Genomic DNA, 18,212 nt, shown 5'->3' on the forward strand with positions numbered 1-18,212 from the left:
TTGCTCTGAATACTGTGTTGGTGCCTCAGTGTCCCCTAGGCAGTTCTTAAGTATCTAGGTGGTGGATCAGGGTGTGTGGTTGCTGCAGAGGAAGGGACCAGTGCACCTAAATGCCTGGCACTCTGTCTCCTAGCAACCGATGGCCTGGGCCCCTCCCCTGCAAAGGTGCCAACCGAAGGTGCTGGAGACCAAAGAGACCAGGTGACCTCCTGGCCCAGAAAGGGACAAAGGCCAGAGAGGAGGGGCTGGAGGGGGTGTCAGTCTGGAGCTGGCTGGGGACGGGAAGTGAGGGCAGACGTGGGGGTCTGGCTCACTGCCCCCCAGAATGGACCCGGCTGAGGGGTCCTGTTCTCTGTACCTACAAGCTCTGTGTTAGACCCTGTTCCTGTCATCGAATAAACCTCTGTTACACTGGCAAAAAAAAAAAAAAAAAAATTACCTAGAGTGTCTCCTGGCTTAGTGTCCTGATTCCCTTTCAGAGGCTGCAGCCACTGGTCAGGACTCCAGGACTTACCCTCTCCCGGACACTCCATGTTGGTTCATTTTTAGCCTGGCTGGAAGGTGCACACCGAGCCCAGCTTAGCTCCGTTCCTGCTGGCTCAGACAGGGCATCACAGATCCACATGCTGCAGGCAGATGTAACACGCTGTAGGAGCCAGGGCTACAAGACAGCTCCTGCCACTCTAAACCTACGGTCCCCTGCCAGCTGGGTTAATGCAGCTCTCCTTTGCTTGGTGGAGAAACCAGTGAGGGCTTCTCCTAATATCTTTCATGCATGTGTGTCTCCTCCTCCATGCATCCCTTGCTCATGGGAGGGAGGCCCACCTGCTCGGAAGGACAGGGTCTGACTCCCAGCTCTCTCCCCACAGCCCATAGTAGCAGAGAAAGCAGGAAACTTTGACCACTGCCCACAATCCAAGCTGCCTCCAGAGGTGATAAAAACAGTGATTTGGGGTGAAGGCTCTGGCATAGGGGCTCAGGAGACCTGGGTTCTGCTCCTGGTTCTGCCACAGCTTTCCTGTGCCTCAGTTTCCCTATCACTATACAGGGGATAATAATTCCCTACCTCATGGTCTGTGCAATCTGTGTGATATCGCACACTCAGATACCGCCGCAATGAGTGCCACAGAAAGCCTGAATGAGTCCCTCCCACTGCAAGCCCGGACCTGCCTGGATTTTCCCCTTTATGTAGCAGATTTAACAAGCTTGAATCCGGCTCAGCGAGAGATTTCTGCTTGAATCTATTGAAGTCTAAGCCCTGGGGCCTGATGCCCTAGAGCGCAGGGAGCTCACTAGGGACACCTGTTGGTGAACAGGGAGAAGCGCAGCCCAGAGCCCCGGCGACAGAAGCTCCCTGAGGCCGGGAGCTCTCTGCTGCCATCTGCTGCCGAGCAGGGGAAAATGACTGACTGGGCCAGGCCTCATTTGCATTTCAGCTGTGGGACCGTTTGGGGCATTTTGGACAATATGCAGTTAAGTTTGGAGTTCAGGGGTGATCAAACATCATTACCCCTGTCAGGTAACAAAAGGGCAAGAGAACTCCACTAGATATGCCTGGGGTGTGGGGTCTCCCTACCCTTACCCCACTCTGGTATAGGTGAGCAGTAGAGCGTGGCATTAAAAAAAAGAAAAAGGGTGTGTGTTTTTTCTTCTCCAAAGAGTGCATTCTTGGGGATAGGGGTTCTACTCTATATACCACTGATTTCTCTGAAGATTTTGTAAAAAGATGCCTTTGTGTAAGTCCTAGAAGCCAGCAGCTTAGGTAAGGGTCTCCTGCCCAGTACTAGAACCTGTAGTCAGCTGGGTGAGCTCCTCACACCAGCTCAGGCAGCGCTTCCCTTAGGGGCTGGAGATTGACTTGCCTAAACTCAAGATTTTGCTAACCCTGGATGATGACCCGTGAGTGAGGGTGCAGCAGAGGAGAGATGTGGCTATTTCAGAAACAAATTGTCTTATTGAACGCTCACTGGTAAGATGAGGACTGAGTTTGACTATTGACAAGACAATTTCATGGGGGGATCTGACTGATTTGTATGTAGAGATATTTATTTATTTATTATAGCTGCTTGCTCAGGTTTATTCTGCATCCCCTTTTCTCTCAGTGACATTCTTTGTTTTGTGGACTTGGTGCGTGAGAGGGGGAAGCATTGCCTATATAGGGTGCCCAGAGGGGTATTTAATTTTCCCCGGCTTCTGGGTAGGGGGCTCAAGCCAGTGTTAATTATTCTGAAGGGACCCCGTGATATCCAGCCTTGGCCCTCTTTCTTGATGCCAACACCTGGTTGAGAGGATACATAAGAAAACTCCAATCTGCACCTAAAGGGAAATGCTTTGGGGGGGGATGAGCTGGCTCAGAAGCTGTGTCCCATAAATGGGTTAGTTTTGGTCCACTCCTAGCTTGCCTCTGTTTGACTAAGGATGCGCTGGCTAACCAGGCAGTGGTTTGGGGCACTGGGAGTGCATTTGCTGGTAGGCCTCTTGCCGCTTGTGTTCACTAGGAAACAGATGCATTTTAAAAACATGAGACCAACTCGTAAAAAATCCTAGTATAGATGAGGCAAGATGTAGTTTTAATGTATGTAAGTGGGGGAATGGTCCCACTATTGTGGGGAATCTTCTTGGTTTCTGTACGTTGGTGGAATCAGATAACGAAAGGATCTGAGGCCTCACTCCAACTACCTTTACCCTCAGGCTTGCCTGACCTCAGGGGCTCCCCTTCTGCTCTCCCATGCAGCAGAGTCCTCGTAACCCTGACAAGGCTGGGCCCAAGATTCCTTAACACACAGTCCTGTCATGGTCACTTAGGACAGGGGTGTGACATTATGAGTGTAATTTAATATCTCATTGAAAGGTGACAGGGCCAGAAAGAGTTAGTTAACGCACAGACAGACCTGACCCATGGCTGAACTTTAGAGACTGGTTAGGAAGATCTGTAAATGAACAGAGCTTTGAAATGCAGCCGGCATTGTTAGAGGTAGAAGGGGAGGTGTTTGCTCAGGTCTTGTGATGTAAGGAAACAAGTCTTGTCTATGGCTATAGCTTTGATTCAAAGATCAAAAAAGGAGTATTAATATTTAAAAAGATACTTAAGTAAAATAGTATTATTGTCGATGTCTCTTTGAAGGTTGTGGTACCCTGTATCTGAACTGTTCAATGGATAAATGACCCTGTGCTAATTGCCATGATGTTTAGAAGGAAAGTTAAGCCTATTGTTTGCTCAGGCCAAAAGATTGCTGGAAATGTATAAAAAAACCTTGGGACATGATCCTGCTTCATCTCAGATCTGCTTTGGGTTTCAAGAGCTTTGGGCTCATCTCTGCTATGTACCTGAACTTCAAGAATTGAGTTCAAGTCTGTATGTATATTTATCTTTAACCAACACTCTCGCTCTTTTCTTTTAAAATAAATTTTAGTTTAGTTAACAAGAATTGACTATAGCGTGTATTTTGGGTAAGATCTAAGTTATAATTGGACCTGGGTATGTGGCTGATCCTTTGGGATTGGAAGAACCTTTTCTTTTATATGATGAGATAAGATTTTCAGGAATCATCATCATATCTGACAAATGTGTCTGGACAGAGGCCTGAGGCTGGGCACTTTAAGGGAACTGCAATGTTTGGACTCTGAGTAACCAGTGAGGTGCTACAGAAGCTGTTCTGTGCTGCTTGGTAAATCTAAGTATTGGAATAACCACCAGCTTCTGGGGTTTGTCTGTCCCCCCCTTCCCCCCCGGTGAGGGTCTCATCCCCTCTCTGAGTCCAGCCTGCAAGGTCTCTTGTCTGGCGATGTCTCCCTGCTCTGGCTCCTCTGCTCAGGGCCCCCCTTGGTCTCCCCAGCTGCTCAGCGCACTTGGCTCCAGTGTTACTTGTGGCACGGCTGGTGCCCGCTGTCCCAGCGCTACCCCCACAGCTCCCTCCTTTAGCTCAGCTGTGGCTCTAGGGTTGCCAACTTTCTAATCACAGAAAACTGAACACCCCTGCCCAGGGCCGGTGCAACCCGTTAGGTGACCTAGGCGGTTGCCTAGGGCGCTAGCGTTTGGGGGGCAGCCGGATCTTCGGCCGCCCCGGTCGTCGTCGGCGTTTAGGTGGAGGGACCTGGGGCAGGGGGGCACAGGGAGAGCCGCCTGCAGCAAGTGAAGGGGGGGGCGTGGCACGCAGGGGAACCGCTCCCCGCCCCAGCTCACCTCTGCCCCGCCTCCTCCCCTGAGCACCCCGCCCCGCTCTGCTTCTCTCCCTCCTAGGCTTGTGGTGCCAAACAGCTGATTGGCACCGCAAGCCTGGGAGGCAGGAGAAGTGGGAGCAGCAGCCACAGGGCTCGGGGGCGGGGGGCGCAAGGTGGAAGTTTCGCCTAGGGTATGAAATATCCTTGCACCCGCCCTGCCCCCGCCCCTCCCTTCTCTGAGGTCCTGCCCCGTTCCCTCCCACCATTGCTTGCTGTCCCCCACCCTCACTCACTTCCCCCAGGCTGGGGCAGGAGGTTGGGCTGTGGGAGGAGGAGGAGGATTCTAGCTGGGGGTGCGGGCTCCGGGGTGGGGCCAGGGATGAGGGATTTGGGGTGCAGGAGGGGGTTCCAGACTGGGGCAGGGGGTAGTGGTGCGGCAGAGGGGGTGAGGATTCCAGCTGGGGGTGCGGGCTCCGGGGTGGGGCCAGGGATGAGGGGTTTGGGGTACAGGAGGGGGTTCCAGGCTGGGGCAGGGGGTAGTGGTGCGGCAGAGGGGGTGAGGATTCTGGTGGGGGTGGGGGTGCGGGCTCCGGGGTGGGGCCAGGGATGAAGGGTTTGGGGAGCAGGAGGGGGATTAGGGCTGAGGCAGGGGTTTGGGGGAGTGCAGGCTCTGGGATGGAGTTTGGGTGGGGGAGGGGACTCCAGGCTGGGGCAGCAGGTTGTGGTGCAGGGTCCCAGCGGCTCTTACCGCAGCTCCCGGCAAGCAGACACCAGGTCCTTGCAGCCCCATGGCTCACTGGCAGCCAGGGAAGCTCTGTGCACTGCCTTTGTGCCTGCAGGGGCTGCCCACATAGCTCCCGTTGGTCGTGGTTCCCAGCCAATGGGAGCTGCAGAGCTGGCACTCAGGGCGGAGGCAGCGCATGGTGCCTAGGGGCTGCAGAGACCTGGAAGGAGCCGTGTGGAGCTAGGGCAGACAGGGAGCCTGCCTTAGTCCCAGTCCCCCCCGTGCCACCGACCGGACTCTTAATGGCCCGGTCAGCGGTGCCGACCAGAACTGCCAGGGACCCTTTTCCACCGGGTGGAAACCGGACACCTGTCAACCCTACATGGCTCCTCGGAGCAGCACAGACCAGCTGCGCCGTCGGGCTGCTCCTGCTCCTGCTCCTCTGCTCAGCTCTGGCGGCTGCTCTCCCCTTAGCTCTGCCCTGCCTCAGGCAGCTCCCCTCACATGGAGGATGGGACCCTGGGCTCCTGGCCCTCTCATTGGCCGGCCTGCCCTGTCAGTCGGGCTGACTTGGAGCAATGCCTCTCCCCATTGGCCTTGGGGACTGTCAGGATCCTGATTTCTCTTTGGCTCCTCCCCTTTCTTGTGGTACTGGGAGAGGCCAGCCAAAAACCCCACTAAGTGTCAGTGGGGGCCAGCAGCCCCCTTACATGTGGGCCATGGCACTGAGGGGACAACCTGGCCCATGGCCTGGCACTCTTCAGCAGCAGCCAGAGCCGGCCGACGGACAGTCAGCCCAGCAGCGGGGCCTGGGGGTGATTGTGGCCTGGCTGTGGGGAGAGAGGGGCTGGCTGGGGTTACGGGGCAGGGCTGGGAGAGCGAGAGCCGGGGAGGCAGGGGGAGCTGAGCAGGGGGTGGGGGCTGTGTGGAGAGCAGGGGGCTTTAGGGGTGGGGAGGGGAGGTGCAGAGAGGAGGTGGGGAAGCAGGGGGTTTGGGGCTGGGGAGAGGGAGAGAGAGGAGGTTGTGTGGGAGGGTGGAGCTGCCTGAGGGCAGGAGTTGCTCAGGGCCAGTGGGGGCCTGGGGTGGGAGGCTAATTCCTTTAGGATCCCTTGATTAAGGACAGGGCATTAAAATGACAACTTGTGAAGTGACCAGGGGGGCCAGCAAACAGGGCAGTTTTACAAGGGAGTTTAGGGAGGGAGCATGAGAGCAGCTATTCTAATAAACATTGTCTAAATTTTTGCCGGTAACTGCTCCCCCCATAAAACACACACACGCACACAGAGAACAAACAAAAACCCAGCAAGAGTAACACAAATTCGTCAGAGGTCCAGCCGCAAAGTTGGGGGTGCGGGGGGAGGAGAATCCAGTTCATTGCACCCAATGCAGCATGTATGAGCCGGCGATGCACGTGCGCGTTCGGTGCAAGCAGCTCCTGCCCTCAGAAACCAGCGACAGGCGCTGGAGACCGGAGTGGCTGAACTGGAGGAGGTGAGGGAGACAGACAGCAGGGTGGAGGGTGGCGTTTCCCCTTGGGGAGGCCGGCCCCTTGCCCTGCCTCTCTCCGGCTGAGGACATGTCTCCGCTTGCTGCTCTCAGTGGAGCCCCGAGAGCTTGGCTCCTCTCTCCCCTGGCCATGGCTGGGGTGGGGGGTGGGGGCAGAGAGCTTGGTTGGGGCCAGGGGGCAGTGGAGGGGGGGGCTGAGAGCTCGGCCCCAGCCCAAGTCAGGCTCTCAGCCTGGACCGGAACTGCGGCAGAGCGCTTGGGCCTGGCTGGAGCTCTGAGTCCGGAGCCCCTCCCCCGTTCTACCCCTTCCACCTAGGGCCCCACCCATTGCCCCCACCCCATTCCTTCCCTTCCCCTGCAGTGCCACCCCCATTCCACCCATGTCCCCCTTCTGCCTCTTCCCTTATGGCCCTGCCCCCATTCTGCCCCCACTCTGCCTCTTGTGCCCTGAGGCACCTCTCCCTGCTAGCTTCTTCACCTCCCCCCGCTGCGGCCCCGAGACCAGACAAGCTGTGTGCCTGCACTGCAGCCCTGGAGCCTTGGCAGGGAGTGAGAGCTCCTCCACCCCCAGGGCTGCGGCAGGAGGAGATTTTTCTGGGGGCCCCAAATCTGCCATTGCCTCCTCACTCCCAGCAGTGCAAGGTTAGGGGAGGCTTAGCCTCCTCCAGCCCATGGTTGTACATAGAGGAGACTTTCCAGGATATATCACAGTGGTCTGACCCCCAGTCTGACGGCCTCTGTGCTGTTGGAAAGGATGAAAGTCTTGGGGAAGGAGAACATCAAGTTGGAGCAGAAGGAAATGATCCCATTGTTGGGACCCTCCTTCTAGGTGGTGACATGATACCCTCACACTGAGGATACCTCTCTGGGGTAGGGGACCCATGTTATTAGGAAGAGACAGGGAACAGTAATGGGGGCTTTGATTATTAAAAATATAGATAGTTGGGTTTGTGATGACTAGGAGAACTACATCTAAACATATATAAAATAAGCTTTCAAATGATACATGATGTGGGGGTGTGTATGGTGGGTACATTAAACTCCAAAACTATGGCCCTTTTTGGAGAGTTGCCACACACCTATTTGAGGAGGTCGGGCATTTCTCTCCTTTAAATTACATGTTGTGACTTGGAACATTACAGACCCAGGACTGGGGAAAGGGGCTGTTACCATACTGTGGTTTCGAGTGATCTGTCACCTGACGTGGTGAGCCATGTGCAGGGCCATAGGTGTAGCTGAGCATCCAGAGCCCCCATGGAAATATGGCCACATATGCCAAATACTGCCATGGTGCATTGGAGTCTTTACACTTTACAAGGCCAAACTCCTATTAACCGCAGCCTCCCATCCATTGATTTCAGTGGGAGCTGCAGGTGCGCCTCAGCTCTCAGGATTTGGCCATTCCGTGCAAGCTGGCTGCCTTCACTGGGTGTTCTGATAGATTTGATGGGAATCGGTTTGATGGGTCACTGAGTTAGGGGCTGTCTTGGGATCTAGCAGCTGAGATCAGATGGGTCATGAGTGCGAACCTCCTGCCGCCGAGCGCTCAGTAGCTCCGAAGAGCAATTTGGAAATTATATTTGTAATTACACTGACAAGTGAGTTTGAGGCCTAGAATTTTGGCAAGGTCTGTTTGATAGAAACCTGTTTTATTTCAAGGATGTGATTTTTATGGAGAATGAAGGAAATGTACAGGACAGAAATGTAGTGATAGTCTTGCTAGTTAAACACAGCTTTTCATATTTCCAGTTCTTTCTATCTTGTAAGCATGTGGTTGAGAAATTGTATAGATGAATATGTAGCCCTAATAAATGATGACACTGTATCATTTTTTCACACTGATAATGTTTATTTGAGAATCATGCAAAGTGAACTACACAGAAATTTCAGACTCCTCTCTTTCATTCAGGGATTGGTGCGATCTTCAGTAGAGCTGCCTAGGTACAATTATAACATTACAAAGATACCAAATAATTGCACTACACAAAATTACTAAACAGCATCAACCTGTCGAAATAAGCAACCCACATACCCCAAGCTGCAGGGCTAATGAACACATTTCATACTTACAATCTAAAAGTTAGGATTACAGGGATGAAGAATCAGTTAGTGGAGCACCTCAGAAGGCCACAGATCCAGCTGATACCAGTTCAAGAGTCCAAGAGAACCCAAAACAGGGAACTACACAGGATCTTTTATATTCCACTTTTATGTGATTTATTGGATATACCGGTATAACCACATTGACCACCTTCCGTGACCATAATAAGATAAGATTGATACCTGCCCATTATCCATATGTGGCCTTTTGGGTTTTTATAACTACACCTTCACCTTAATCATTAATAATAATAAGCTACATCATTCATTTCTTAATAATCTCTTAATAATTCCAATACATAAATGCAGTCCAACTTCCTAGTTCCTGCATAGCAACCAGGTTGCCAACGCTCCCTAAAACTCCCTTCTTTCAAAATCCTGCCATGTACTATCCCATTTATGGTCATTTGTTTAACTTCCCAGCGTGAGAGGGAAGAATTTGTGTTCTGGGGTTCTCATTTCATCTAAAATTCCATCTTTAACATAACTACTGCCACAAGGCCTCACACCAATACAACAGGCCCATAAGTATAGCAAGCTTAATAACCCAGTTATTTATGTTCGCCTACTTGCCCCATGCACATTCCAAGCCAATAAGCAATATACACCCATCGATTTTTATACCGCTATAATGTCGTGCTGCCTATAGCAAAGTCACTCACAAGATGTGATAGGGTCATAGGTCAACAAACAGATACACACAGTTTCTGCTAACTGCAGCTATTACACCTCTACCCTTATATAACGTGACCCGATATAACGCGGTAAAGCAGTGCTCGGGGGGGTGGGCTGCGCACTCCGTTGGATCAAAGCAAGTTCGATATAACGCAGTTTCACCTATAACGCAGTAAGATTTTTTTGGCTCCCGAGGACAGTGTTATGTCGAGGTAGAGGTGTACACGTTTAGATAAACAAGGCTCCGATACTTCAATGATGAAAAATTGGCATTTAATTTTAAAGTAAATGGTTCTTGCATACAAAGTACTTCTCTATCCAGATATACAGAACAAGGAGCAATGGTCTCAAGTTGCAGTGGGGGAAGTTTAGGTTGGATATTAGGAAACACTATTTCACTAGGAGGGTGGTGAAGCACTGGAATGGGTTCCCTAGGGAGGTGGTGGAATCTCCTTCCTTAGAGGTTTTTAAGGCCCGGCTTGATAAAGCCCTGGCTGGGATGATTTAGATGGTGTTGGTCCTGCTTTGAGCAGGGGGTGGGACTGGATGACTTCCTGAGGTCCCTTCCAACCCTGAGATTCTATGATTCTATGATACCAGAACATTATAAAATTAAAAACAACTGTTTGCCGTAATGTAACTGTACCCAGACTGTGCATTTAAAATCAAACAAGGCAGCGTGCATTAAATACCTCTGCCCTTTGGTTCATCTTCATGCTGTCTGGGCAGGATGGAGCCCACCAAATGTGTTATGCGCCTCTGTGATGGTCTGTTGTGAACCAAATCTGGCACGTTCTGAAGCAGGCTGCCAGTACAGGACAGGTGTCTGATGCCATCCCACCATTGTGTTTTAGGGCTTCCAGGATTGCGTTTTTTTTTTTTTAATATCCTGCTTTTGTTAGGTTAAAGTCAAAGATAATTCTCACAGGGAAATTGGCATCAGATCATAACCTTTTATAACAATGGTATTTATTAAGGCCTCTCTTTGCTCTTCATCTGGCTATTCCTTGCTGAGCAAGTTAATCTTTCATAATATGCTCCCAGCAGGGAATTTTTCTCTTTATACAGATAGGTGAATTCGATCACTGTAGTTGGGAAAGCTACAGGGCTCTGACGTTATAATGATGCAACTACACTACTGTACACTGCAATGAATAGTCTTATTTCTCTGAGTGCTGTGAGGGATTAAATATAGTTTACCTTGGATGATGATCTCCCTAAATCAAAACACAAGAATAATATTTGAAAACACAGTTGTTTCATACACTTTCAAACAAGAACAACAAATTTGCTATCAGGCTTAGAATCTTTCCTTCTGACTAACTTAGAATTGCTTTTCCAGCTCAGAGAGGACATCCATTTTTTCAATAAGTTTCCACTGAGAAGGGATAACCCCTCTGCCTTCAAATTTGAGACAGTGCTGACTCTCTAGCTCTGCCCTGAAATGACACACAAACCATTTCCAGTAAGGCTGCACAGAGGTGTCAGGTGTGATGCTCCACTTGGAATGACGAGGCCCTGCATCCCGATAATTCCTGTATGGAATTTTACGGCCATCACTCAGCACTAATGAGCAATTACTTGCTACAAGACTTGAACAAATGTCAGTAACCAGATGATTTGTTTTATACCAGTGGATGCCAGTTGTAGCTTGAGGACGATGGAAAGGGACACTGTGATCTCCATCATGGTTAAACATGGTATTTGTGCAAACAGCTTTGCAAAAGGGACACTGCTCCCAGCATCCAGAGAGCTGTTCAGCTAGTATTTGGTGTGGTTTTCTTTGAAATGGCCCCATATCAATGGCAGCAAAGTCTTTTTTCAGATTTTCTACCACAGGAGCTAATGCTTTACTCATTGCTTCTTTAAGAAACTCTATGTCTGTTACCTCCTGATGTTCAATGCCTTTTAGATCATTTCTTGGAAAGGTTAAATGCTGTAGCAGTTTCTTGCAAAATTCATCCAGCCATAGGGATACATTGCCACTTCTGTCTTTGGTAACTTCAGTTGAGTCGCGAATAGCTAAAAGGACAAGAGTATGGAAAAAATCAAGGGAATTGTTTAGGAAACTCTTCAGTTTTGGATTGTTCTTGTCTAAGCAATAATCATCAACACGCTGCTTGATAAAATCCTCCAAAAAGTCTTTTGGGGATTGAATGTATCGCTTGTACTCCTTAAAGTCTTCCTTCTCTGCCAGATACACGAGAATATAGTTTTCTAGTTTCAATCTGTTCCCATTGAAAGCTGGAATTATAGACTTCATCTCACTGGCTATGTCAATGGCAGACTTATCATAGACTGCCTGGCAGAGAGCTGCAGCAAGCTTGGTGCATAAGAAATCAGCAAATGCTGTGATGGAGGCTGCTCCTTGGCAGGAAATCTGAAAACACTTGAAGAAATCTTCTCTTTTACTCTCCAGGTAGACAACTGGATCATTTGCTTTTTGAAATGCCCTGTGCATGTTTTTAAACCTTTCTGCTGTCATTTTGCATAAAAATACTGATAAATCTATTATGTAATCGTTATTAAATATGTACTTTGGGTTAGTAGCTGCAGAGTCCACCTCTTGTCTTATTTTATTCAGTATTTCATGAATGTAACTTGCATTGTAATCCAGTCTCTGCTGCTCTTTCATATCGATCATTTCTTTGACCCCCTGTGTGATGCGACCTGTAACCTGCTCTATGGTGTCTCTATCACACTTCTCTAAAGTCTTCTTCAATCCATACCATGTTCTCTTTATGGTTATATGCTTTGAAAAATCAGTGGAAAACCTGTTCTTGCTAGAACAGGCATTAATTTTTTCTGCTATAACAGACTTTGGGTCAAAACGCTCGAGCAGGATGTTTTCTATATGCAGGCTGATGTTAGGCTCTTCAGCAGGAGGGGCATCAGAGGACACTTCACAGACCCATTTTCCCCATAGGTGGTTAAACTTCTCTCTTAGTTCATTTTCACTCAATTTCTTGCCCTTTAATGACAGAGCCAGCTCTTTGCTCCTTTTGAAAAGCTCATTTTCATATTCTGACTTCCTTTCATCCAGTTTGCTTCGGTTCTTCCTTAGTCTGATAAGGTCTTCAGATTTCCTCTTAGTTTCATCAATAAGTGACATTTTAAGATCTTTCAGTTTAATTTCTGTGCTTGCTTTCCATTGAATCAATATTTCAGCATCTGGGTCTTCACTGAAATACTTTTCAAGTTGATCCATGATGGCATCGTATTTTACTTTAACTCCTTCTTCAAGGCTTTCTCTGGTGATATGGAGCATTCCTCTGTTCCTGATTTGATTGTTTAGTTTTGTCTGCAGTTCTAGCATGTGACTTCTCAGCTGCCAGGTCCACTGGCTAAACACTGTTTCTAACCTGTTGTAGGCTGCAATCTCCAGCGTGTTCTTAAAGCTAAAAATAAAGTTCTCATTTAACAAAGATTTCCACAAATCGCCGATTCGGACTTTTAATCCCGACAGCCTTAAAACACTGCCCTGAGATTCCTTTTTGGCAGCCATGAGAATCTTGCTCTTTAGTTCCTGCACATTTTGGCTGTAGCTGGGGTTTGGAGGTGCCATTGGTGGGTTTCCTTCCCAGAGGTGAGCAAAGTAATGAATATGGGTGTTCACATCAAATCGGATAACGTCACTAAAGCAGGTAACATCACAGAACTCTTGCTGGGCTGCAGTAACTGTCATTTCATCTAACTTTTGCTGTAGGCGTCTTCGTCCTTCCATATTCTGTTCTTTTGCAGTTATTTCGCCAACATTTTGGTGCACAAACAAACAGCTTGGGGAGAGCTTTACTTGCTTCATCCTCAGAAATGCCTGGACAGCGATCTGCAGGATATCTTGCATTTCTGAAGGATTCTCTCCAAAGATATTTATCACAGTCATGTTGCCAATCCCAATGACGAAGGTGGCTAGCTCATTATCATGATTAAGGGACAACTTATTGGCTATCTCTATGGCCCGGAGCCCTTCCGTATCAATAACTAGTATGTAATCAAAGTTCAGATCCTGTTGGAGGTTCTCATCCACCTTAATCAGCTGCATGAACGCTCCCCTGGTGCATCTCCCTGAACTGACACTAAACTGAAGACCAAACATGGCATTCAATAGTGTTGACTTTCCAGTGCTCTGGATGCCAAGAACAGAAAGAACAAACACTTTTCTGTCTCCTAGCTTCTCAATTAATGAGTCAAAAACTGCTCCGACCCATTTTAATGGCACGTATGAAGCATCGCCGTCCATCAGCTCGATGGGATAACCTGAAACCATCAGGTCAGCTGCAATTTGAGGTAATTCAAGAAAACATTTATCCTTTTGGACCATTGCATCCAGAGCTTCATAAATCTGACCTACCTCTCTCAAAATGTGTTCAAGGCCAATTGTAGAATTATTTATCTCAGCTGAGAGATTTTCTAAATCATTTTGCAATCTAATTTTCAACTTCTTTTCTTCCTTTTTCTTTATCAATATTTCAGACCATAATTTGTGGTATTTCTGGTGAAGATCTGCAAGGCGGTCAGAGGACAATTCATCCATAAATACTTTCATCCACTGCAGGAAGTACTTTTTAGTGGCCTCTGGATGTGACTGGAGAAATTCAAGCACTGACTTCATTAGGTTATTGAGGGGGAATGCCCTAATTAATTGATCACGTCGTATTGCATATTTATCTGATTCAATTTGGCTCCGGTGCTGTTCAATGCTTCGGTTCCTTTTATCATGCAAGCGGGTAAGTTCCTTATCTTTCTTACACCACCTGTGCCACAATTCTCCTTGAAGAGGCAATAGCTCTTCCTTCATGCTTGCTAAGCTATGCTTTTTCAAGAGGACCATCAATGCCTGTGCCTTTGACTTGGCTTCCTTGCACTCTTCCTTGTCTTCGTCAATGAGGAAGCCATGCTCGCGAGCAGTTCTTACACAAGCATCAAGACTACAAGTGGCAACTGAGCCTGCCAGAAAATCTCTGATTGTTGCTGTTATTTCATCTATTAATTCTGCCTCATTTCTGTTCTTGATGGCTATTTTTATATTCTGACTCGATTTACGATCCACAATGTTCTCTTTTTCAGCAAAAAGGCAGATCAAAGGCTTTTGAGATTGCCAAAGATCACGGATAATTTGCTTGCCCCTTTTGTCATTCTGATCTGTATCTGACAAGAGAACCACATTTATAGAAGCGATCTCCTGTAAAAATGTGACTTGTTGCTCATGTTCCCTTGCATCCCCATGCAGGTTTGTGAAAGCAACGCAGTTCTTAAATCTGTCATCATCCTTTCCTCCTGGACAGTACCAGGAGATTTCCACAACCCCGTTCATCAGGACACAATCTTTGCTGCTGCCTCTACAGTGACGGTGGAAAAAAATGTCATGTTTGTGCTTACTCAGCAGAGCATTCAGGATCTGAGACTTAGAACAATGAGGTGAATTACCAATCCGTGTGAAGGACACCACAGGTGTATCTGCTTGATAAATCAGTTTGTTTTTATAATTTTGAATCGTGCTCTCAACTCCTGATTTCTCAGCACTTTTCCAGCTCTTTTTAACTTGGCTAAGGGTCCAAAGAGGGAATTCTATTTGTGAAATACAAGGATTTGGCACCAGAAGTGGGAGTGCAAACTGGCAGAAAGCGAGCTTTGTTGCAACATATTGTCTCATGAAATCATCTGCACAATGAAAAATTGCCATCTGGACATCCATTGGGTGCATGTGTCCCTGATTTATAGTAGATTCATTGGCTCCCTCACTAAAATCATCAAAAAAGTCATCAAATGTATCTGAGGATTCACTCTTTTTGTCCGTGGTGTTCAATGCCCTTGTCATATCTTGTTTTGTTTTACCGTCATCCTTACAAACCAAATACCTGACCCGATAGTCCACCATTAACAGCTTTTGCAAAAAATAAAATGGCAGCTTATCCTCTGTGCTGGGCTCGCTGTCATGTAAAGAGGTCTTGTAAATTATATGAAAACTGTCTGTCCCCATTTTCCTTGGATAGTACCTTTCAAGTCCAAGTCGTTTCATTAAATTAAGGAACTCTTGGTTTTCAATAGGTTCATATATTTCAGTATCAGTAGATTGCACTTTTGGTTCTAATTTTGATGGTTTTGCTCTTTGACAGATGTCTTCTAGTTCTTTTATTATATCCCGTTTCTGCAAATTATCCTTTGCGGCTTCAAAATCCCCATTTAAAAGGCAATTTAAGTCTTTTTCCAGGATGTCCCAATCATTCTGTTCACTGTGCTTTCTAAGAACATTTGCTATTTCAGCAGAGAGTAAGTTTCCCATGTGATGTTTCATAAAAATTAAACGTTTATTCTTCTCCTCCGGAGTTACACCTTTGAATTCAGCTGTCACTGTCAGACCTGTCAACATCAGGGAAGCCTGAGCTCTGGAAACATTTTGATCCCTGTGACTCAAATATTCCTCGTGTGCGGTTTGCATTTCTTTTAACATGAAGTTAATTTCTGGGCACCCGAGGAGATACTGAAAAGTGTTACTGTCCACACGGTATCCTGTGCTGGCTGCAACTGAGAGTAATAACAGCTCTAGCTCTGTCTGCATTGTCTCTCTTAAAGCCTGCAGAAAGGAAAACAAAGCTAAGCTCACATTTAAGGTGGCCTTTACCTTTGCTTCATGCACTGCTGCTGCAGAGGACATTTGGTCATAAGTAACTTCCTGTATGTAATCCTTCATTTCCTGTAGGATTTGAATAAAATCAGCAAATTCAGAGACAGACATATTTTTTTGCTCCTTTTTTTCTTCATGAAAGATCCACTGCATAATAGAGGAAGATTTGGGGAAATTCTTAACTGAATAGACATGAGGGTCCAGAAGGCAGCGCAGCAGAGATTTCATGTATACAGTATTCTGTGCCGGCAAATCTTTGCACAGTGAAACTGTATTTTCCAGGAAGTCTTGAAGCACCTTATCTGACAGGCAAATGTTAGTCCATGCACTGTAGTTCTTAGTTGTTTCAGACAGCTTTTGTTTGAAATTGATCAATTTCACCAGCTGTTCTTCATCCCCAGTGACTTCCCAGGACTTAATTTCCTCTATGAATGATCTGGCCTCATCCACTGCACTGGCTAATCCCTCTCCAAACAGTGTACCGACACTTTGGTTAGTTAGGACTTCATAGGCATTTCTGAGACTGTTGCTGATTTGATGAACATCTCTAAAATCTTGTCTGTGATTGGACAGGATTATCTCCCACACAGGAATTAGCTGAAAGCCTCGGTCAATTACACTCCAGGTTTTGTTACTGGTCACAAGCCCAGATTGCCATTCGGTGAGAGAATGTGTCTCTGGTGGGCCTCCTGTCTTGGTCACAAACAGCTGAATCTCTGTTTGGATTTGTTTTTTATCTGTGCCCTGAAATGAGGCTTTAGAATCTGATTTTGATGCAGCCACACCAGCTGCAATGCTCCAACCAAAGCCACTGTAGCTGCCCCCAACATAAGAGCTGAGTGCATCAGATGTTCGTTTCTTCACCTTGTCCAGCTGCTCTGCCCGGAATCCCTCAGAAGACGCTTTCCACCAGAATATCCCACCCAAGTGAAGGGGGCCCTGGTTGACATGAGACCCGAATCTCTTGAAGAAACTCCCGCCCCTGCTCTTCAGCAAGTTGAGCTTGTCCGGCTCTGGGGTGTGACTTAAAATGTCCTCAATTTCTTTTAACTCTTGCAGCGCTGCACTGGAAAGTCGAAGTTGATCCTTGGGGAAGTAGCATGAGGCCAGTGGGATGTAGCTGTACTTGGTGGTGCAAATGTAGGTGTGTTCAGAGCAGGACCTGTGGGTTTCTTCAGACTCTGAAGAGCTGCTGTAATCCGTGCTTGTTTCAGCACTAAACCCCCAAAATCCACCCTTGGCTGTGACGCTAATGCTGAAGCCCAGCTTTTCCATGGCCTTTGTGAATGTGGATTCTGCTTCGGCCGATGAAAACTCCTTCTTCTCAAACAATGGCCCTTGCTCTGGGCCAAAGAGCTCGAACCCTTCTGGGATGTCTATGAGCTGCTCTCGCTTCTCCACCATCTCCATGAGCTTGTTGGTTTTGTAAATGCCCTGCAGGGCCAGTCCTCCCGACGCCCATCTCAAAACTTCCTTGTCAGGGAGATTCTCACTCTGGGACACCAACTCCTCCAGGAAGTCTAATTGTTTGTGCACATTCTCTATCACTGTCTTCAAACGCTTCTTAGGCGGTGCCCAATACTCTGGGGCTATGTCCATAGATTGCCGCAGCTCCTCCTCTTTCTTTCTTACTGCTTCCTCATGGCGGCTCCTGCCTTTCTCCTGCATTTCTTTTAATTCCTGCAGTGCTGCGTTAGCCTGCTCCTGCCTCTTCTTTAGCTTCTCCAAGCGCTGCTCCTGCAGTTGCTTCATTGTTGTCTTGCTCTCTGCTATGTTAAGTAGGGTTCGGAGAGCCTGCTTTTCCCACGGGTGCTCTACTTCACACTCCAGCTTTAAGTAGTCTGCATAGCTTAGGTGTTTCAAAGCCTGCGCAGAGGTAATCCCCAGTTTGTCTGCTAGTTTGGGCAGCCAGAACTGAGTACTCAGTCCCACTCCTTCGAGTCTCTGCCCCAGTTCTTCCATCGTGGGGTGTGCTTCCTGCACAGGGGCGCCCTGAACTGGATCTTCACGGTTTATATCCTCTGCAGAGAAGGATTTAAACACAGGGAACATATTTTTGTCACTTCTTCATGAACACATTTCCCATCCATCAGATCATTTCCTGCATCTTGATGTACTGAAGTATTCTGACATTTTACCAGCACTCACCCTGGAGAAATTAAAACATTGGCATCCCCACCTGTCCTCCAAACCCAATACCCACTGCACTAATCCAAACCACTGTCTATACTGGCCCCATAGGACTAGGGGTGGACTGGCCATTCCTTTTCAGCAAAGTCTATTGTCCTTAATTGTCTAATTTTTCCGCTCTATCCACAATGCCTGTTGTTTTATTCATTTCTCCTACATGCAATCTGGTTTTTTTAAATCTCCCTTTTTAATGGCCGTCCTTTCACTTTTTTTTAAGGATTCATTCTTCTA

At 47.7% G+C, this 18,212-nt stretch overlaps 1 protein-coding gene across 1 annotated transcript; it reads right to left on the minus strand.

The window, feature by feature from the left end:
* Nucleotides 1-10,490: 10,490 nt before the first annotated feature.
* On the minus strand, nt 10,491-17,753 carry LOC123366054 (interferon-induced very large GTPase 1-like). The gene has a single exon (XM_045009146.1). It carries the CDS (start codon nt 17,751-17,753, stop codon nt 10,491-10,493), a length of 7,263 nt encoding a protein of 2,420 aa, XP_044865081.1.
* Between the last annotated feature and the right edge of the window lie 459 nt (nt 17,754-18,212).

Source organism: Mauremys mutica, chromosome 3 (assembly GCF_020497125.1).
Source record: "Mauremys mutica isolate MM-2020 ecotype Southern chromosome 3, ASM2049712v1, whole genome shotgun sequence".
NCBI classification, from domain to species: domain Eukaryota; kingdom Metazoa; phylum Chordata; order Testudines; family Geoemydidae; genus Mauremys; species Mauremys mutica.